Below are 23,717 nucleotides of genomic sequence, written 5' to 3'. Positions count from 1 at the left end.
ACAAATTATTTCAGAATACCAGAAAAGGAAAAATATTTTTTTTAAAAATCTGTAAACCGAATACTGCTTCAAGTTTAAAAAATATATGTAAAATGGTCATAATATTCGTTACATGTCCAATACTATTACTCTCTGGATATCCAGAAAACCTTATAATTCGTATAAAAAATGTTTTATTTAATCGTATTTTCCATACAGCTTTCTAATTTATTATTACTTTAAGAAAAAACAAAACAAAGGTAAGAAAACAAAGTCACGGTCCCATCAAATCCATATAATTTTTTTTTTTTTTGAGACCTACACTTGTTTTGCTTTAACGGAGCATCATGATGATGATAGGAGCGAAACACGTGTAGCTTTAAAAAAAAAAATATATATATATATATGGATTTGATGAGACCGTGACTTTGTATTCTTACCTTTGTTTTGTTTTCGTTTGGTCTCTTAGAAAAAATTGATGATACGTTTCTATTTAAGAAAAAAGTCCATTCTGCAGAGGAGGAGGATATAACATTGAAAACATAGTATGGTACGTATTTTCCCCACAAATAAAATGCTAATCCTCTAATTTCAGAAGTGATGCATTTCGGCAAGTGTTTTTGCCATCATCAGACTCTAAAATATATTCCAAACAGTTCAAAAACATTTACGAACGAACATTATTTCTTATAGGTGACATCAAGAAATACAGACTAAAATTGTCAAAAACTTAGAGACTTACTTATACATACAAATCATAATTAATAACAAATAGTACTTGAATGGTACCAATACGACATCTATTAAATAGTTAAAATTACAACAAAATTGAACAATCTCGGATTGGCAGATTTCTAGCTTAATTAAAAGCTTCTCATATGTACTGAGAGCGAACCATCGGACTACAGTGTTATAGGGTGTAAATAAATAAATAAATAAATGTCTGTTAAATTTGGTAATGAGTCAAATCCACAGAAAATGGATTTTGCGATTTGTTGCTGAAACTGTTTTGTTTCATTTATTCTCAGATAGATGAGGCACTCTGTATTTTTTAACTTGGGGTTTTCCCGATTGGTCTTCTGTTCTGTCTGCCATTGCCATCGCCATCCTTACGTCATCCGTCATTTCGATTTCAATATTTCCCTAAAGTTACATTTTAATTGAGAGACTAAAGTAATAAACAATATAAACTTATTATCCCCGTTAATATTTAGTGTCCAGTGCCTGTCAAACGAGATTAGTGCTCTTCACAAAATAGGAATTAGCTACCTATTTATAAATCCAATAATCCTTTCGGGTACTCCAGTGGCGTACTTTCTCGTGTGTTGTGTTGTGTTACCTAAAACTTTACTTTTTTGGTTGTTAACTTTTTATTATTAACATTAAATTGGTATTAAGACCATTTCACAAAATGTCTGTTTATGGGTGACGTAAAGGCAAAACATAAATACTATGTCTTATCAATACTAATGTATATCAGATTACACAGACCTACATTCTAGCTGCTTCCTTTTTCCAAGAGGAATGCCAAATATAGACAGCAATGGATAATTCATATTAAAAATCCTTTCTTAAAAACCACTGGTGAAATAATTCAAACAGAACACTTTGTCTGTGTCAATGATTTTGCCCCAGAATTCATTCTACCCACAATGATTATCAGACCAAAACATCAAGTATCAAAGCACTAAGAGAGGCTAGGTTGTCCCAGATGATTTATTATGGGTGTGACGGGGTAGCATATTTCAAAATCTGTGAAATATGTACCATCCATGTAAATATAAATTTACATGGATGTAGCCAGATTTTCTAATGATTATTCATTTGTAGTACTGCACATAATTAATTTAATGTCTAAAAAGAATATTGGTGTTTTTTCTAAATATAATATTATATCCTAATGCTTTAAAATTACCACACCTACGATACCTTAGGAAGTTTCATTAATCCAATAAAAAAAAAATATTTCAATTTTTTTTGTTGATTAATAAAACTGCAGTCAGAACCGAAAGCAAATCGAGAAAACCCATAATAAAACATACAGTGCCTCTATCTATCGGAGAATGAATGAAACAAAACTTCTGTAATGTAAATCTGCAAATCGATGACATGCCACGCGATCTATCGATCGAGCGGACAACTTAAAACAACCCGGCACATTTGAGGGGTCTATAATACTATAGATAATCTGGTCTATGATACTATAATTTTTTTTTTTATAGTATCAAAGTCGGCAATCTCCACTTTTTACCAAAAATAAGTTAGTTACATCAAACTCTACTTGTTTTTTAAAGCTCTCTACAAAAAAGGTGGTCATGAGAATCAAAAGCGGCATTATCCGCATATAAAATAGCATGCAATTATGGCATAAGAATCAAACGCGGCAATCTCCATAAGTCGTTAAGTATCGAAGCCGGCTATCTCCACTTTGACCAATAAGAAGACGCCTCGTAGCGGCCTAACAGAAAGAGCTAACAGAAAAGATTAAGAGATCTACAGACGAAGAGGAAAAAAATATTAGCTACTGAGAAAAAAATTCATAAGCTAGGAGCTAATGCCTTTTATGAATTGGTTAAGGAGTCATGAAATGATTTAATAACACTATCTTTCGATTGCCAAAAAAACCTTGTGCTTCCAAAGGTTCCAGATCAAAGTGCGTATTATTCCAGGCAACTCTATTTCTATAATTTTACCATAGTCCAGGGGACATCTAAGTCGAAGCTTACTCAAATAAAATGTCTTTTCGTATTATTGGACGGAGAACGAGTGCGGCAAAGGTTCTAACGAAATTTCTTCAGCAGTATTCGACAGGCTTAACAAAATTGATTTTAAACCTAAGGTCACCACCGTTAGATTAATGGCAGATGGTTGTAGTGGCCAAAACAAGAATAGTACTCTTATCGGTATGTGTTGCAAATGGCTTTCGTCAAAAGGACCAAAACATGTTGAGACCATAGAGGTAATTTTTCCGGTAGTTGGTCATTCCTTCTTACCAGCTGATAGGGTCTTTGGCAATATTGAAAAAGAGATAAAAAAGTTGGAAGTTTTAACACAGCCAACAACCTATTTGGAATTGTTTTCAAAAAACGCCACAGTTAGGTCAAAATTGTAAGGTTTTCCATTGGAAAGAAACAATCTCGAGTGTTTTAAGACCAACCGGTACATGGCATTTTTCTTTCAAAAATACAAAACGATTCATCCTACGAAAATTTAAAACTGGAAATGTTACCATCAGAGGAGAATTACATTACAAAAATAAATTTCAAGATTTAAAAGTGTTTTAAAGAAAGGATGTCGTCTTCATAATATGATTGACCCTGTTATTATAGAAAGTCGTCTGCAAAAAGTTAATTCGCTGAAACTTAAAGATGTCGATAAACTACTTACTAAGCACTTTGGTAATAATTGGAGGTCCCTGGAAGAGCTTAGATTTTATAAAGATGTTCTCTCTAGTGATATCGAACAAGAGGAGCTAGTAGTTAAAGAAGGAGAAGATAATATTACGTTAACAGTTGATGAAGAAACTGAAGAAGCCACCTGTGAATTTATTGAAGAAGTTCCTTCTATTTTGATTTGAATTCATTCATTCATGTATCAAAATGTTTTCTAGTTGCATCATTTTGATAATAATATGGTTTCTTTAATTATATAATAAATTAAATTATTTGTAAAAACTCTTCAAAATATTATATAAGATTTAGCATTTCATTTCAACTAGTTTTGGTATCAAAAACGGCAATCTCCATCAGTTTTTCCTATTTTTTCTTAAAATAGTTAGGAATTTAGCTAAACTTTCTTTACAATTTGCCGTAGTTTGCCATTTTCTGTTATATGAAGCCTTTTTGCTTTAATATCAGGAAGAATAAAAGATAGCAAAATTTTGTGCCTTGCTCAAAAGTCAAAATGATGGAGATTGTCATCTTTGATACTAGGCCCCTCATTTGTTCCATTCACTTTCATTTCTAAAGGGGGATGTTCTGTGGTCAAATCAAATGTTAGTGTTACTGTTAGGACTCAAGGAATTAAAGAAAGTGCTGCTCTCAAATTTAGTTTGCTCATTAAGGCAAGTGTAAACCGGTATCAAATCACCATTCGCTTTGTCCGATGTAGCACACTTTGCAGTCAGGATGAGAACATTTTAGTCTGTAAACAGCAGTTTAGTTAGACTAAAATGGAGTAAATAATTTTTTTTTCAATTTTTTGAGCGTATGAGATAGTAAGTTCTAAATTGATTTTGCTAAAAGTGACAATAATATCCAATAAAATAAGTAACTCATTATAAACTCGTCATAGCAATACAGATTTTACCTAAGCAGTCTGTGTGTGTCTGTGGGAATTTTATTTTTGGTGTGAGTCCCTCGACAAACTCTTGCCAACTTGATGAGATCAAACTTGATCTTGGTTTACACTTGTGTGAATGAGCTAACTAAATTTGAAAGCAACACTTTCTTTAATTCTTTAAGTCCTAACAGTAACATTTGATTATTTAATACACATTTATTTATTTACACCCTATACAGTCCGGTCTCTCTCACTCGCGCCCACACTGAAAAAAGGCAGGTTTTGGGGAAATATAGTCAACTCTCTTGGCAAAAACTTCCTTGTTGCAAGAGTTTTTTTCTTTCCAGAAAATATTTCCGTTTGTTTTAAGAGAAATGGCGCATTTGATATTTTTTAAAATTTCTCTTGAGCCTATTGTTGTTGGACCAAGTAACATTTCTCTTCTTACAATATCTCCGAAAAAATAAAAAATCTGGGAATCGACAGAAGAGAGAATTAATTATTCGAAAACCCTAAGCCGTTGTACCAAAGTCGACGCGACTCTTGGTTGAAAATACTGCAGTGCTTTGCCAAGCGCATTTTGTACTACGTGCGCACCGAAAATGTGACCGAAACGGGGAACCCCGAAATAGTAGTTATCGACCCGCGAAAGATGTTTGACACCGACTGAATGGAAATGAGTGTGAAAGAGTTGTTAGATAAATGGGGCGTAGGTGAAATGTGGAGCGTTTTTTAAGGTATGTATATTGCATTTTACTTAGATTTTGATACCATTAATACGTAAAATATATAATAAACATTATCTGAGTCATTTCAAGTTCAAAATAAAGCCTCTTCAGTTTTTGCATCAAATCATTTTCGCATCAATGTTTTTGGGGTTTTTATAACATCCATGATGAGACGATATAGTATACCTAAAGTCCAGTGCAACGATATATTAGAATGGTCACCCGTCAAAACACCAGCATTCCACCTGGATGCCATTGTTTGGCAGGTGGAATGCTGGTGTTTTGACGGGTGACCATTCTAATATATCGTTGCACTGGACTTTATCTAAATACATCAAAGTCTTGTGCTTTATTAGTATCATTACATTATTGCTATTTTACAAAGCGAGTGTGATATGGTAATGCGATCTTTTTTTTCCATTTACGTTTAAAAAATGGCGACATTGCATTTCTTGCCGCTGGTGTAGTAAGCGCGTATCTGGTGGTTATTATTAAAAACAGTGTTAGGTCTTAAAACAAGAGTTTTAGGTCTTAACGGAAGCGTATCATTCTTTGCTTGACGAATCATATATATTTCTGAAGGTCCTTAGTGGCATGAATAATTTTTGTAATTTTTATGCTAAAGAGTAGCAATCTCGCTCTTGTTAAATAAGTCGAAATTTTCGAAATATGAAAGAAAAATTAAGTACTTTCACTTTTAAAGTTAGAAGGGGAGACCATTTATTAATTACATTCTGTTATTAATTACATTATTTATTTTTATTTAATTTCCATGTAGAACAAAAAATTAATGAAATCGAGATCCTACAACAGCTAAGCAAGGAAGAAATAAGTATTTTTGTCTCAAAGACTGCGGACCGCATAAGGTTGGAAAAGGGAATAAAAATAAGCTTAGATAACTTACAGGAAATAACTTAAGTATAGAAAGTCTTTATTAAAAATGAAGTTGAAATTTATAGGTTCTGCCCTTTGGTTACCAAATGAAGTTCAACATTGTCAAAAGCTTTATATATAACTTGTACTTTTTACTTTAAGTTGTATTTGTTTACTTTCTGTTACTATTATATATTTTGTTGTTAATAGAAAATATATTATTTTTTAAATTATAATATATAGCTAGATCTTTAGTTAACATACCAAGTTTTTTTATACAAGTTCTTTAATTTCTTGTGACAAAAGAGGAATATTTAGTGGAAAAAATTATGCGATCTTATACCAAGAGAGAAAACGTTGCGTTAAAAACAATCGTAATAGAACAAATATTTTGGATTTTTGATTTAAAAGAAGAGCATTAAATCAAATAATTTTTTCTTGCATTTTCATTGCATTATATCTCTTGCATTGGAGCAATGCTCTTGTAAAAAATCTTTTAATCTCTTCGTCGAAGAGAGAAGTTTCTATCACACATATCTGTGCTTTTGATTCAAAATGTTAATTACTACGGACAACATTGAGCTCTCTCTTGCACCAAAGCAAACCACATCTTCTGCACATTTGAGACAAAAGCAAAAAACATCAAGTCAAGGAACTCTTTTTCTCTAATGCTAAAGGATTTTCCTTTTTATAACAAGAGCATTCGCATTTCAAAAGCGCGAAACATTTGGTTGAAATTCATACGCATTTATGGCAAAGGATCCCTTTTTTCAGCGCAGTACTGAGTAGAAATCTTCTAATCCGAGATTGTTCAATTTTGTTGTTATTTTAACTGTTTACTAGATGTCATGTTTTTTACAATTTTACAATTTTAGTCTGTATTTCTTGATGTCATCTATCAGAAAAAATCTATAATATATATTAGAGTCTGATGAGGGCAAGAACACTTGCCGAAATGCATCACTCCTGAAATTAGAGGATTCGCATTTTATTTGTGGATAAAAGACTTCGCTTACAAACTTATCAATATAATTATTATTTAACAAAATGATAAGTTATGATTACAGATAAACTAAATCACAAACCAGTTACTATATGCATGCCAGTAAAAAGTTATGTAGGTTGTGCATTAAAAGCTAAAAACTCGTAAGGAATTAAACTGACCTGTGTCGACAATGACATCAATGAGATCCATACTTTTAGCGAAAGCGTCCCTCAGGTTGATATGGTGGAACGAGACGATGCTTCCCTCCCTTTTGGCCCTCTCTAGTGCCTCCCTCCTCTTCAGCGCTTTCTCTCTCCTCATCTGATTCTTATAAAACTCGGCAAAATTGTTAACAATTATAGGAATGGGTAACGCAATCACCAGTACGCCGCAAATACAGCACACGCTTCCAATGACCTTGCCCAGAGGCGTAGTAGGATAGATGTCACCATAACCGACGGTGGTCATGGTTATTCCGGCCCACCAGAACGTTTCCGGTATCGAAATGAACTTTGTGCCAGGTTCCTCCTTTTCCGCGAAATACGCCAAGCTCGAGAATATCAATACCCCCATTGCGAGAAAAAGCATTAGCAAGCCCAACTCCTTATATGAGTTCCTTAAAGTAAAACCTAACGATTGTAACCCGGTCGAGTGCCGGGCTAGTTTCAGTATCCGCAATATTCGCATTATCCTAAACACTTGCACCACACGTCGTACGTCTTGGAATTGATCGGTTGCGTTCTTATTCGTTTCTAATAAAAATAGTGACACGAAATAAGGCAGTATGGCTAATAAGTCTATTATGTTTAGGCCCCCCTTAAAAAATTTCCATTTGTTCGGCGAGGCACTGAAACGTAAGATGTACTCCAGGGAGAACCAGGTTATACATACGGCTTCGACCATGGCTAGCTGGGGGTTGTCTTGAAAATTGCCCTTTTCATCATTTACCTGCATACTTGGAATGGTATTTAGGGTCAACGCGATGGTGGACAGCACGATAAACAATATCGATACGATGGCTATTACCTGCAAGAAACGGGAGGACAGGATGTAAATTTGCTCTTTTTGCACTGTCTGTTGCTTTTTATTTTAGTAATTTTCTGAATAAATATTGCTTGAAAATGGATAAAAGAATAGAAAAATAATAAAGCTTATAATTTTAAATACTTATATAGGATATTTCTGGTATTGGAAATATTTTAGAGAACATTTGTTTAGCGACAAATCAAAGGAGACGAGTTCAAGCTCAAATCTAATGAAAAAAAAGTTGTACCATAAGCTATGACTCATGACATGAAAAGCAATTAATCGATAAGGAAAATAGAGGAAACTGAATCATTTATAGATTTTAGGCGAAAATATTGAAGGCGATTGCGGGAAATCATGCATAGAATTTTTGTGAAAAGAATAAATTAATAATACAGAAGATCCTAATAGCAAGCAGAAACAATTATCTTTAGAATTATTAATAGAGGAAATTTTGCAGATATCAGAAAAATAAAAGAAATATATTGACTTTAAATATGAGGAGCGATTATCCGAAATTAAATATATAGAAGTAGTTGAGGTGTGTCTTAGAGTTTTGTGAAAATAATGAACTAGCAATATATGAGATCATGGTTATGACAGAAAAGAATAAATATAAAAGGGCATAAGAAATAAGGAGCAACTATCCAAAATGATAAAATCCGTTAAGGTAAATCGAAATTACGAGCAAAACTAACAGAAACATTAATAGAATACCGCGAAAAATATTTAATTATTGATAGAGAAAATTTCCGTGATCATAGGAAAATGAAAAAGTACTCTCACTCTAAATATAAGAAGCAATTATCTAAAAAATTATAAAAAATATAAAGTAAATTGAGATCACAAACAAATAAAACAAAATATTTTATTAAAGTTCTGTGAAAATAATGAAATAATAGTAAATGAGATCATAATTGTATACAGAAAGAAAATGCAAAAAGTAAAATATAATTGGGAATGAGTTAAAATTATCCAAAACTATGAAATGTTTTAAGATAACTCAAAGTTACAAGCCAAAGTAACAGAATTATTAATAGAATGCCGCGGAAAATATTGAAATAATAAAAAGTTAGGTCATGGTTATCACAGAAAAGGATAAAAGTTAAAAATTATTAATTATTCTAAAATTATAAAAAGCTTTAAGATAAATCGAAATTTCGAGGTTTCAAAGGTAACAGAATAATTGAAAATACGAACAAAAGCAAAACAAGTACTTAACTATTAACCATTGGTAAATAACACAGACAATATATAAGGAAAAAAGTAAAATAATTTTAATATATGAGAGGCAATTATATGAAATAATGAGATAGATAAAAGGATAGCGAAACTGCGAATAAGTAAAAAGAAATAATTCACAGACTCCCTGTGAAAAACCTGAACTATTAATAAATGAGATCTTGAAAACGGAAAAGGAAAGGTTAGCACGGGAAGTTAAAATAACGAATGTCTTTTTTGATATTGACTCGGATTAAGGTTTTATCACACAGGTGGCCTATGCTTCAGTGGTGTAGAAGCTGTGTTTTTTCTTCCAAGCCATATGTACTATAGCTCATTATTTAAATTAGTTGAGCACTCTTACTTATGATCTCTTGACTTGAGATATTTAGTCATTTTTTTTTCTTTGGTTTTCTGGTTGCCTTTCCCTAAGACGATAATTAGTTGCCCCATACAGCACAAGAGATCTTAAAGTTGTCTCAATTATATCTAAATAACGTACTAGTATCTTAAGACTAGTAAGAGATATCTTATTAAAGACATTTTTAATATGTCCTATATGTTATATCTTTAATAACTTTTGATATAGACATTATAAGGCTTAATAAATATACAGATTGATTAAAAAATTCACAAAAAATATGTTTTATTTTGTTCAAATCAGTTGTTCATCAATGATCTAATATTTATGCTTACAATAAAATTAGTAACGAAGAAGTTAGATAGTTAGGGAAGGATAGATAGAGAATAAGTAGGAACAAGGCAATTCCGTCAATTCGATACATAAATACAACTCTTATATTCCGTATGTAGCAGCAGAATTCTCATCTTATCCTCAAACTTGACCTAACCTAACTTACTTAACCCATGTTTTTTTTTAAATTTCTTATGCTTTTTAGTGCTCCGACTGTTTAGAGCTTTGCGTTTTAGCTATACCTTGTTATTGGTACTTAGTTTTGTGTTGTGTAATTTAGAGTGTTTTGTTTACGGCTTATTAGGAGTTATTCAATATTTATTGATATTTAAGTTTTTTAAGATATTAGTGTGTTCTTGTCATTCTGCTTGGACGACGATTTTAGAGAATTTGGGATTCCAAAAGTGTAAGAAAAAATGAATGCAGGAATATTACATTTTGGTTAAAAGGGATATATGGCAAAAGCAAACAAGTAAAGACAATTCTAGCTCTGACTCTTAGGACTGTGACAGTGGTTCAAAATATTGGTGAAATCAGTGTTGAACATTTGGGGAAAAGTAGCAACTTTTTAACCTCGAATTTAGGTGATTTCAATTATGCTCTAAATTATAATTCCTTAGGAAGAAAAGAAAAAAACAAGTTTTCTGGTATAAATATTAACCCAAATATTACTAGCGTCCTTTTAAAAGTACGCTATACAGAATACTGTATTTCATGTTACAGCTACCGCCCGAAAGATGGACTGACTGATATACCTGTTGAATTGTATTTCCGGAACTTGTAGGAATATTCTAGAAACAGGTGGCTGTCAGTTTGCAAATTTGTATGCAAACTAAGTAGTTTTTTGTGACGTGTATATTTTGTTATAAAACCATGAGTAATTGGAGGTAAGTAAATGAAACAAAATAAAAGGATAAACATTATGTTAATTATACTTACTTTGGCGATATGCAATAATAAAAAAGAGATGCATAAGTTTACGTTTTGCCGGTAGGGATATCTTTGGTGGCCTTTTTAAAGGACGCTAGTAATTTGAGCATCTAATAGGTATGCAGTATAAATAATAAAAGAATGATAATTATTTGTTTTTTGGAGGGTAATACTTTGTGTCTTTGTGAAATTATAGATATTTTCTATAAATTTGCATTTTTTTAAATTGTTACCCAATTATTAAAAAATGATATTGGTAACCAAAGATTGTTTATTATGTATGTATATTTACTTATGTTTATATTTTAATTTCAGCTATAAAAAAACCACTCACTTTACATGAGCTTTTAATCGAGGCTGAGAATGCCTATATTGACGAAGATGATACGCCTGTAGAATTAGTGATTTTTCCACCCGAAACTGCAAACGAGTACCATACCGATGAAGATTCAGGTGAAGAGGACTTGGGAAATATAAATAATTTACCCGGAAGTCAACATCGAGCACCTGTCGAAATCATGAATTCAAACAAAAGTTGTGAAAACTCCGATTCAGAGGCGGATTCTGACGAGGATGTTCCTCTCTCAGTACTTTGTGGCAAAGCCAAATTTGTTTCAAATGTTACGAAAGCCCAAAGGGAGATTATAACACCAGCCAAATCTTTTTCATGGACAAAAAATGCTGCTCTTAACGATTTTCCTAATTTTTTAAACCCAGTCGAGCCTCCAAATAACATTTCTCGTTTGAATCTATTTAAACTATTTTTTGATAATGATGTTTTACATCTCTTGCATCTCTATACTAATAATTATTGCAGCCAAAATAATCGTCATGCAGATATAATCGTTGATGAAATACAGTGCTTCATTGGGTGTTTAATGATTAGTGGCTACGTTAGAGTACCAAAACGATTTATGTATTGGGAGACTGCTAACGACTCTCATAATGAATTAATTGCTTCCGCAATGTCTCGTGATAGATTTACATATATAATGAAAAACATTCATTGCTGCGATAATAATGATCTCGATAAAAATGATAAATTTTTTAAAATGCTCTCTTCAATGCTTTAAATCAGCGTTTTATGTTATTTTCTCCGAATGAAGAAAATTACTGTATTGATGAGGCATAGTCCCCTATTATGGGCGTCATCCAACCAAGCAGTTTATACGCGAAAAACCTATTCGCTGGGGCTACAAATTTTGGGTGGGATCAACCAGACTAGGTTATGTAGCATGGTTTGAACCATATCAGGGTTCATTTATTCAGCAGCCTGCTCAATCCTATAAAGACTTGGGATTAGGCCCTGGTGTAATTTTACGATTTGCTGATGCTCTATATACATCAAAAGTAAACTTAAATTTTCATTTTTACTTTGATAATTTTTTTGCCTTCCATTATTAGACGCACTCACTCAGAGCGGTGTAAAAGCTGCAGGTACTATTAGGTACTACAGGAGAAAATAGGCTTGGTTTATGTCCTATACCATCATCAAAGATTTTAAAAAAGTCCAAATTTGAAAGGGCCAAATTTGAAAGCTCCTATGGTATGTCTAATGCTTCCAAAATATTTGTATGTAAGTGAAATGACAATAATGTTTTATCTATAGCTAGTAATGCATGTTCCTCTGAGCCTGTTCGGCAAGTAAAACGGTATTCTCAGAAAGACAAAAAGATAATATTAGTTGATCAATCAGATTTGATCAAAAGCTATAATGCAAACATGGGCGGAGTTGATCGGTCTGATCAAAACATCGGACTATATAGAATCTCAATCCGAGGAAAGAAATGGTACTTTCCTCTCTTTTCTCACTGTATTGATATGGCTGTACAGAATGCATGGCAAATTCACCGACTCCAAGGGGGGAAAATGGATCAACTTACATTCCGAAGAGCAATTGCCACTAATTTCCTGGAAACATATAAGAGACCTTTAAAAAGGGGACGCCCTAGATTATCAGATAATGCCCATGCCTACTCTCGATATGATGGAATTGACCATCTATAATATATATATTATAATTATATATCAAGAGAAGCAAACAAAATGTGGCACTTGTCACAAGAAAGTGCAGTTTAGACGCGATAAATGTGACATCGAGCTGCATCCCAAGGATTGCTTTAAGAAGTACCATACTGTATAACATAAGTACATACTATAGAATATTTTGTCTTGATAAATGATTTAAAAACTTTTAGTTGTATTATTAGTACCCCATATTACTAGCGACCTTTTAAAAGAACCCAAGTTTTTTGAAAAAAATTCTGGTTAAAAAATTGGATAAAATAAAAATGATTTAATTTGATTAGTAGGAACTATAATCAAACATTTTTGACAAAAATTTTAATTTTTTCTTTCCAAAAATTAATTCCGTAATGTCTGGGTTAATATGATACTTTTTCAGGGGCATTAAAAGCCACAATACTAGTAATGACAAATAAAGAATGCGAAACAATAATTTAATTAGGGCTTAGTAGATCATAAGTCAAAACACAAAAATTTACGTTTTTAGCTATATATGGCAAAAAACAAATTTTTATTAGATATTTTTCGAGTTTTTTTATTTAATTTGTTTTTTAGTAGCCTTTACTTTAATGTGATATTAACGTACTTTGTTAGATTAAAACAAATATATATTTTAAGATTTTTTCCACGTTGACAAAGTATAAAAAATATTTGTAAATATTTTCTTGTTTTATTCATATGCAATTTTAATTTTATATAATATATGGATAGCCTTAATAATACTATAAAAAAGGCATCTTAAAGGCACAGTAAAAAGGAATCTTAAAATGTTCGGTTTTGTAACATTCGTACTTTTTAAGACGTCTTTAAGTCATCTTTCCAGAAATACCCGGCGTATTAGAGACCTCTCACATGTCCTGAATAAGATATCTTTTAAGTTACTTTAAGATATCATTGTGCTGTATGGGCACCTGTTGGCAAGAACCATCCTTGTTTTGGAATATCCCAATAAACATTTGTTACAAACAAATAAGAAGGAATCATTAATACATTGCTTCTGGAAACACCGAACACTGAATATTGAAATTGACGAAAAAGAGAAATTGATTAATTTTAGATACAAGAAGCGATGAATGTAGACTTTTTGTAAAAATTCTAAACTAATAAGAAATAAAATTTTTGAAGTAATAAAATTGAAAAAACGAAAAATTACTTCAGCCATGAGGATCCATCATCTAATATTTTAAATATAGAAGCCTTATAGATTTCCTGTAACTGTAGCAACTGAACTGTTAATAAATTAGATCTTGAAATTCCAAGAAAAAAAAAGTTACTAAGAAGCTCTGATCGATAGTAAAAAAAAATAAAATATGGATGGAAAATTAATTTCCTGTCTGTAAAAATTAATAAAAGCTATTATATTCAATTGAACTAGAATAGCACAAAGAAAAAACTAAGCTTCTTTTTTTGTGGATAAATTTTATATATAACCTGTAACTAGGGCGACAAACCTTATCTCCAAGCACCATAAAGCTGAGCGCCGCAACTCCCCACTAAATGATAAAATCAAAAATATGACCCAAATATTAAAACTACACGAACTTTGCTGCTACTAAGCTTGAAAAATCTACCAAACGACACAAATAAATATTGAAAAATAAATTATGATATATTTATCTAATTAACATTTTGTCATGTACGTATGTATAGATCTCTAACAGAAATAATGAATTTTTTCTCTGATTTATGACGATTAGGAATTCTAGTTTTCTTGGTAGGGATTAGTTTATATAAGTGTAAGAAAAGCCAACCCTTAAATTGAAAATCCATTGTTATAGGCCAGTTTTATTTCGTCTAATACGATCTTTGACCAATTTACCACCAATCCTTTAGCATAGCAATTCCGTAAATGTGCCAGAAATACACCAACAAACCCATATTATTAATATTTTTATTAAATGTTATCAAATATAGTAAATTTTCCAGAAATATCCTGTATAGTATATTAGAAAACTTATGTCACATTTGCAGATCATCTGCATCCTATACATTATTTATATTTATAAAATTATTAGCATAAGCAAAAATAGAAGTATATATGGTATTGCATAAGCAAGATATTTTACATATTTTTACATAAAAAATACAATATTTTATCTCCTTTCACAGATCCGCCTAAATATATTAAAAATAGCGGACTCCTTTACAATAAATTTGGCAATAATGGAGCAAATAATTAAGCAATGGTAAATATGTTAGGCGTAAAGCAAACCATTTACATCTCTTCGGCGATAGGCGTTGTGTTATATTAATAATTTAACAATAGAATAGCTTTCATATTTTGGAAGTCATGTACATTTAGAACCCGCTGTTGGTTATACACAGTCTAGTTAGAAAACTATACATATTTATGAGTATTAGGGGTATTCTATATGCATATTAAGAGCTCTGCAAACAATTTCAATAGGGTACTTACTGGCTTAGGACTATCAAGCCTAGATAAGATATCTCTATCAGATAAGAGTATCAGTTTATAGATTTTTTTATTTATATGACAATGGTAAATTACTTGAGTTTTATTAATAGATGTTGGAGTTGTGAATATAATTTAAGTTTTTGAAAGAGGTTGTTACAAGAACCTTTTAATCTTTTATATCTCGATAAGAGCCTTTCCCATGATTTTCCTTAGATCTTTTTTAAAAATACCAAATTGTTTGTAGTTTTTAAGAAAATCAGGTGAAACTTTGAGAAAGTGTAGAACTAATCAATACTCTCAATTTAAAATTTTCCTAATGTATGAATAGTAAATGTGATTGTGTCAAAACGTTCTATATCAGTAGCTGTCATTTCTCATATATCATTTTCTGAATGTCGAGGCTGTGTTGCATTAGCAACTGATTCACGATGTGTTTAAAAAAGAAAAATGTCTTAATACGTTTAATACGTCTCCGATTAGCCTATCAGCAAGAACGAAGATGGGGGGAAAACGGAAGACTTGAGAGTGAATAACGCTCTATTTTCTTAAAAGTAACTCGGATTTTTTCACGAATTTATAGTCTAATTACCAGTCTATGACTGGTAATTTCATTTATGTTAATTATAACTCACATTTTCAAAAAAAATATGGTATTGCAAAAAAAATTGTAATGAGATCCAGACATTATCTCGCCATATATGGAATAAATTACAATCCCTTAACCGATCTGTTTTTGGACCTTTTAAAAGATCCTTTCCGAAGCGGCCAATTCTTGGAGGATATCTCATCCATGGAACTCAATTCAGTGTACTCGTATGCGGAACTATGCTCAAAGGCCTACAATCGTCGTGCTAACTTTTGAAGATTTCCGTGTTGCTCAGTATTAGATCGAACTGCTTCAGAATCCATTACAAGCCAATCCGGCAAAAGAGGTACTCTATACCCCACACCAGGGGATATATTGGATAATGGGGTGTTGGATGATGTTATATAACGTGTTAACCCTGTTTACAAAACATACTATAATTTTATTCGAATAACGGTACAAAGCTGTAGATAGATACATTATCCAATGTATCTACAGTTACCCCTAGTTATTAGGAGTTGTACTCTTCTATTTGCTAAATGCCATAAGAGAATCTTAGCCGTAAGAGCAAGAACAAACTGTGATGTTACCCAATTTCAATTTTAAGTTCTTGCTTCAGCTGACATTTCCTTCAAACTATCATGCATTCTGTTAAAAATTGATAAGTGTGACTAACTCTCTTTGTTAGCAGCTAATGTTTCAGAAGTAGCACAGCGAGAAAATTAGAAGGCATTAAATATTTAAGGAATTAAAAGGTCTAAGCCTTAGATCTAGTGAATATAAATTATTTCAATTGTTTAGGCCCTCTTTACACTTTGTCCTTAGCAGAGTGTTGATATAACCTAATTAAAGATTACCATCTTGGTAATTGGAATAGAGTTAATTTGTCCATTTGTTTTAAGAGAATATTCATCAGCGTAATCATTCCGAATTAAATGTCGTAACTTATTATAAGATATTTATTTCGAAATTCATTCATTTTAAATTACATATTATTTCGGATTTTTCATCTAAATTTCATCATTTTTATGACCAATATAGTGAGAAATTTGATATTTTAAAATAAATTAAACATAAAGCTCACAACGATCGAAATATACTCAAAATTATTAGTCCAAAAAGGCTAATGTATAACCAACAAATTTCACATGCAGGATTCTTTTTGCTCGCGTATCTGGTCGTTTCGTTTACCCATCCTCTATAACTCCCACCACCGATTTCAGTGATTTAGCATAACATCGAGAAAATACATCAACGACAAAAAGACGACATCGAAACTCTTCATTATATCATATGGTGGCTAGAACAGTTGAGAATTAATAAAAAGCTACTTTAAAAAAAATTGTCCGAAAAGATGTTTTTTCTTAAGGGTATTTTGTTAGGTTTAGTAGGCATTGCAAAACATATTTTCGAACATATCACCATGCAATTAGACTAACTAAACTAAAAAAGCTCGTTATAAGTGAATTAAGCAAGTTAATGAAAATCAATCAAACTAATATCATAAGTTAGTTTAGCATGCGAAAACTCCAAGAAAGAGTGCACTTATCTACTTGACCCCATTGCTATGCTTCAGCTCCTAAGTAGTCAATAAATGGCTTCAAAAATCCTGTTTATCTTCTACGTCAAGGGTTGAATAATAAGGTAATTACAAGTTAAATTAAAGAAAAAAACATTTTAATGACGTCAAAATGAAGCAATTGATTTCGAAAAACAAACGGTTTCAGAGAAAACTATTCGAATACACAAAACAGACTTGAAATTTTCTATTTTCAATTAACTCCGGCCGGTCGGTAGCTTAATTTTATTCGAAAACGTATTATTTTTAAAGTGAATCCTTTTTATTGATTTCCCGTGAAAAAATAAACAGTTTTTAATAAAATTTAGGAGCGGCGTTAATAGACGTAGAGTAAAATATTTAAAATCACGGAGAGTTGAATATTTCGGACAAAATTTGAAAATAAACCTTTTCATTTGAGAAGAGCGGATTAAATTAAAAAATATGATTAAAAGGCGTCACGAGAACGGTTTCGTTGAATGATGAAATGAATGTTGAAAATGACCAAAAAAAACTGACTGTAAGGAATTTTTGAATTTTGAATAAACAGCCAACCAGTCATAGTTATTTTTAAAATAACCAACAATTTTTCACAACTGTAACTATAAATTAATGATTAATATTTTTATTTAAGTAATTAAATTATATAATCTGTATCTCCTTAAATAATAACTAGGACTAAGATATACCAAGTTGTTCTGATCTTTACAAAATTAATGTTGTATAAAATCATCTACGTTTAAGCCTTTTGAATATTTGAAGTGCGAAGAATACGAAAACTTGCCATAAACTTAAATGACTTATTTAAATTTGCATTTGACCTAAGGATTCTATTGTTTTTTTCTGATTTGCAGAATTTTTCGCGAATTTCAAATAAAATTCAACTGAAAATCCAAACCTGGATTGGTAGTGACGATACTTTTTGAATATAAGGCTATCCACTATTCGATAAATACCTTTAGTTCCAGACATTTGGAACGCCGCTGTATGAAATTGGGTTATAATATCAAATACACCTTAGAATTTTGTGACGCAAGAAATATGTAATTGGATAACTGACGATCAATGATAACTGATTTACATTTACCGCCAAAATGAATTTTCGTGGAATCACTTCAACGACTCAACCGATTAGTATTCTAAGTTATTTGACAGAGATATCAGCGGTTATCCGAATTTACAAAACAATTAAATCTTACAAAAAATCAAACTATGATTCATACTGACGTTATTTTTTTAAAATAAGATCACATTGGTCAAATGTGTCCAAAATCAGACAATTAAAGATTAAACATAGTGACAATGGTGTCACAGACGCTGCATGAAATTGAGCTAAGCCGTATGCCCGGCGCTTTCACCACAAAATCCAACCTTCTTTTAAATTTAACCTCTTGATAGGTAATATTCATATACCTTAAAATTTTATTAAGCAGGAAACCATTCCTTAGGTGACTAAATTTATTTTTACTCTCTACCTAAATTTTTGTGTTAAACGACTCTATTTATATTTAAATAGTAATGCTCTTAGCGTGGGGAAGGGGAGAAACCAGATATCTCACTTTTTATTGAAAATCTCGGTAGAGGCGCCATTGAATTCTTCGAATAAAGACGCTTATTTTAGATTACTAAAACTGGGAAACAACCACCGTAGTCTTGCGTAAATTAGTATCTAAAATATAGCGTACCGAATAAAAACCAGCTTAGTCCAAACGTCCAGGGAAAAAACCAGCGATGTCATGTAAACAAACCGGCTGATGTAATATTCATTTTAAAAAAACGTGCCAGTATTATTGTAAACGCAAAAGTGTGACTTCTTGTTTGTCTGTGTGATTAATAATAAACCATTATGGCTAATAGGCTAACAGAGAACAAAATTTTGCCTTCAAAAAAAAAGAAAGAGAACCGGTCGGATGTCAGAGGTCTCTAAAAGGTTAAAGTTATCCACTCAGCTTCATGAGGACAGCCTTGAAATTGCTCAAGCCTTGAAATAGCTAAAGTGCTTTGAGGTACTTAATGAGGCGCAAAGAACAGAAATATTGAGACATTTTATTGCTCTGAGCTCTCACGATGAGCAAAATTATTATTTAGCTAGTTTAATTACAGTCTTACCTGTCCAGCATAGAAGACCTCGTCAAAACGAGAATACTGCCTGTTTCCATGATGCATATCGAGTTCGAGTTCGCGATGGTGATATTCCGGTGTGTGCCAAAGCTTTTTGTTCCATTCATGGGATTACAAAAAATAAAATAAATTATATAAAGGAAAGCCTCAAACGAAGTGGTGCAGCTCCTAACGACAGACGTGGAAAGCATAGTGCAACTCATAGGAAGCTGAACGACTTAACCAAAGGTTTGGTATGTGACCACATCAAAAGTTTTAAGGGTCGTCAGAGCTACTATAGTCTAAAAGATACAAAAAAGACCTATTTACCAGAAGAACTTACAATCAAAAAGATGTTTAACCTCTTTAAGGAAAAGCATCTAAATGCTAAAGTCTTGTATAAAACGTAAAGAACAATCTTTAATAAAGAATTAATAATAATAATAATAATAATGTCTTTATTAAAATTTACAACCGGTAAATTCTAAATGGCGAAGTTGAAGCTTACTTCCTAGCTTAACCATACAAATCAGCTTGAGGTTAGATATTACAAAGAATTTCAAAATGTATCTTAAATAATTGCATAGTTACAAAATATTAAGTTCTAACTGCCTATATGCACAACCGATTAACATTACAACGTTTGATAACCACACAGACTTATGAAATTTACAATAAGTTAAAGAATAGATATTTAACAACACTCTAGGCTAACAGAGATCAGTAATATAACTGCTTATCTTTCGTCTAAATATAGAAGGTGAAATATATTTTCTTATAACTCAGGAGGAATTTTATTATATTGCAGATGAATACAGTAACTAAATCTCCTCTCAAATAAAACAGTTTTATGAAGAGGAGGTGTAATAAAATGCTTAGTTCTTAGGTCCAAAACATGAGCGTCATATCTAAACTTAATTTTCTGATAAAGGTAATTAGGACATTTTTTAAAGACAATTTTATTAAAGAGAACAAGGCTATGTAGTAACCTCCTTTCACTCATATTTAGCCATCTCATCAAGCGTAACTCACTACTCACACCTCTATCAAATTTTCTCATTCCATTAATTAGCCTTACACGACAATTTTGAATGTACTGTATTCTTTTTATATCACTTATCAAAAGGCAGGGGCCATACAAAACATCACAGTAAGTGAAATGGGACAATACAAGACTGTCACATAAAACTTTTTTTAGTTCCTTATTAAGGAGCTGCCTCTGACTATAAAGTAGCTTAAGGTTAATAAAAGCTTTTTTTAATACATTGATCAATGTGCTCAGTGAACCTCAACTTAACATCTAATAAAACTCCAAGATTCCTAGCCACATTACTACAATTTATTAGTTGACCATTTAATTTAATCTGAACAAATTTCTCATATGTGTCTCTGGAATGCAACCTACCAAAAAGAAGAACCTTACATTTACTTTAAACTCAAACAATGATTTTCCGATGCCTTTGCTAGCATGTTAAGGTCGTAAGATACCTTATCATTAGCTTCTAAGATTTTGTTAGGAGGAAAAGAGAAATAAACCTGTGTATCGTCGGCATAAAGATGGACTTTTCAATATTTGAGACTCTTACACAATTGAGACGTATACAGGGTAAAGAATAGAGGACCAAGAATAGACCCTTGTGGTACTCCGCAAGAGAGATCCATAGCCGAGGATTGCTTCCCATTGAGCTTCACTATCTGAGTTCGACCGGTCAAATATTGCCGAACTAGAGAGCAAGCACTCCCAAAACCTAAGAATTTTAGTAAAGCCAGTAATAGTAGGTGATTTAACTTATCAAAGGCCTTGGAGTAATCAAGTAGAGTCAAGATTGTTAATTCATTACAATCAGCTGACTGTATAATATCGTCAGTTACTTTTAGAAGAGCAGTAGAGCAGCTGAAGTCTTTTCGAAACCCGGACTAAATACCCGGCAAGATATCAAATCTGTTTACGTATGTTCTGATTTGACTTTCCAATACCCTCTCTAAAACTTAATTAACTTGAATAATTCAGTTGGAGAAGGGACCTTTGGAATAGGGATAAGATATGAGGACTTCCAAGAATCGGGAAAAGTTGAAGATTCAATACAACAATTAACAAGATGCACTAGAAATGGAAGAATATATGGACAGCAGTGGAGCAGCATCAATAAGCCTATACCATCTGTCCCAATGACCTCAGATTTCATTGAGAATAAAGTAGATTTAACTTCTTCAAGCGTTGCTAGCTGAAACTCGAAGTTTCCTACCCCTTCCTTAACATTTAGTAGATAATAAAACAACGTTTCTGGATTAGGTTCAGGGTTACCCAAGTGGTCAGGAATGGTGTTGTGAGGCTTGCAATGTATGTTCAGTATTGCTTTAATTCAATATTGCTTTTGGATACCCTAGAAGTGACACATGCGCAACGTGTGATGAATTTCAAATTAAGCTTAAAAGTTTGACTAATACTGATGAAATTAGAGAATTAACCGTTATGAACGAGTTGCATAAAAGAAAGGCTGAGGCGTTTTATTCAAGGAAAAGGTAAGCCAAAAAAGCTGAAAAAAAAGCAACAAAAAAGAAGCCATCTGCATTGATTTTGCATAAAATATTTAAATTCCCAAAATTGCCACTAACGACGTGTATTATAAACGCCGATTGTCTATGTACGCCTTTAATGTACATGTCCTCTCTTCGGGTTAATATATTTTTTATACCTATCATGAAGGAGAGGCTAAAAAAGGATCAAACGAAGTTGCATCTTTTCTTCTCCATTTTATCAATTATTATTTAGACGACGATGTTGAAGAACTGCAAATCTTCTGTGACTCTCCCGGAGGACAAAATAAAAACTTTTTTAAACCATTTTTCGATTCATCATTTTGTAGTAAACAACAAAATTCATAATCTGAATGAAATAAAAATCATATTCCCTATAAGAGGACACTCCTATTTGGAATGTGACAAAAATGTAGGATTGTGGGATTTGAAGAGCCCCTTTGAGGTCCCGGAAGAGTTCGAAGAAGTCATTAGGCATTCCCGCTCCAAACCATCGCCGTTTGTTGTAGTGAGTGTGTCACAAAATATGATACTGGATTGGAAATCATTTTTAGACACAATATATTTACAAGAATGCCCATTTAAAATCCAGATTTTGAAGGAAATAGTGGCATTATCTGATCATAGCTGCCTTATCTACTACCGTTCTATCACTGGACATTCAATGGACCAGTTTTGTCTGGATTAATACGAAAACGCTTTGACCGAAATTCAGCTTTAAGATGTGGATAATTTTTGCTGCCCGTTCCGGTATACGATGGTAAGTTATAAGAAAGTTTTAAATAAAAATGAGATATATTAATTTTTGTAATTTTTTTACAGGTTCGTTACCAATTCCAAAGGCTAAGTTTAACACCCTAATGAGCCTCATGAGGTTTTGCAGTCCAAAAGCCGTGACATTTTTTCAAAACCTGGCTCATCTCTAACTTACTTTATAATAATATGTTGATAAATAAACATTAAAAATTCCAAAAAAAATAAATCTTCTTTTTTATTTTAAAAATAAAAGCAGCTGGTTTTTGTCGGTTTCAGGTGACATTGCTGCTTTTGTTCCTGCAAAACCCTGAGTGATGCAGATTTTTTTGCAATAAAGCCGTATTTAGTTTTTCTAAACCAAAAAACCATAGTCATAATACTTTATAATAATATTAACTTCTGTTTTATGTAAACTACATGTTTATATTCGTTTTGGAAATAAAAATAATTGGTTTTGAACATTAAAATTCAATTTACTCTAATGTGAAAAGAAATGACATATCTGGTTTTTTCCCTGTACCCTTCGATTGATCCTGACGTTGCTTTTTGACGCGGAATCTCAAGTACTTATAGCAAAGCCTATATGTTTCAAATTAAAGTATATAGACATTGCTTATAGTACCAGAAACGAAAGGCATGAAAGTGAGTTACCTGGAATTTTGTTAGCAGGAAAATATGTCAATAAAAAATATGAAGTTTAGTATGTTAACGAATGATTTAAAAGAAGCATCATTCCAAAAAATTTCATTCTATAGGCTTAGGCTTGGAAAAGAGAATTGTGAAGTGATTACAGGGTTGTTATTATTTTTTTTATACCAAAATACATTTTTATGTTCTACATGAAAGTTCACGCCTAATAAGTTTTTCCAACATTTTTCAGTTGTTCACTATTATTATAAAAATTTTTTCTAATCATGATTAATGGAATACCCGTTCCATGATTAAGCATATATTAAAAAGATAACACGATTTACTCTCGAACACGAAACCTCCCCTTACCATATTTGCCGATCTAACCCTC

General features: G+C 32.0%; 1 protein-coding gene across 1 annotated transcript in view; it reads right to left on the bottom strand.

Annotated features, from left to right (window-relative positions):
- LOC126739835 (potassium voltage-gated channel protein Shab) overlaps positions 1-23,717 on the bottom strand; it is a 130,235-nt gene that overhangs the window by 48,929 nt on the left and 57,589 nt on the right. Inside the window, exon 6 of the mRNA XM_050445687.1 lies at positions 7,026-7,872. Coding sequence (XP_050301644.1) covers positions 7,026-7,872 — 847 coding nt within the window. The remainder of the gene's footprint in view (positions 1-7,025; positions 7,873-23,717) is intronic.

Source organism: Anthonomus grandis, chromosome 1 (genome assembly GCF_022605725.1).
Source record: "Anthonomus grandis grandis chromosome 1, icAntGran1.3, whole genome shotgun sequence".
NCBI classification, from domain to species: Eukaryota; Metazoa; Arthropoda; class Insecta; order Coleoptera; family Curculionidae; genus Anthonomus; species Anthonomus grandis.
Note: the sequence above shows the minus strand (reverse complement) of the source record. Positions and strands in the feature narration are given on the sequence as shown.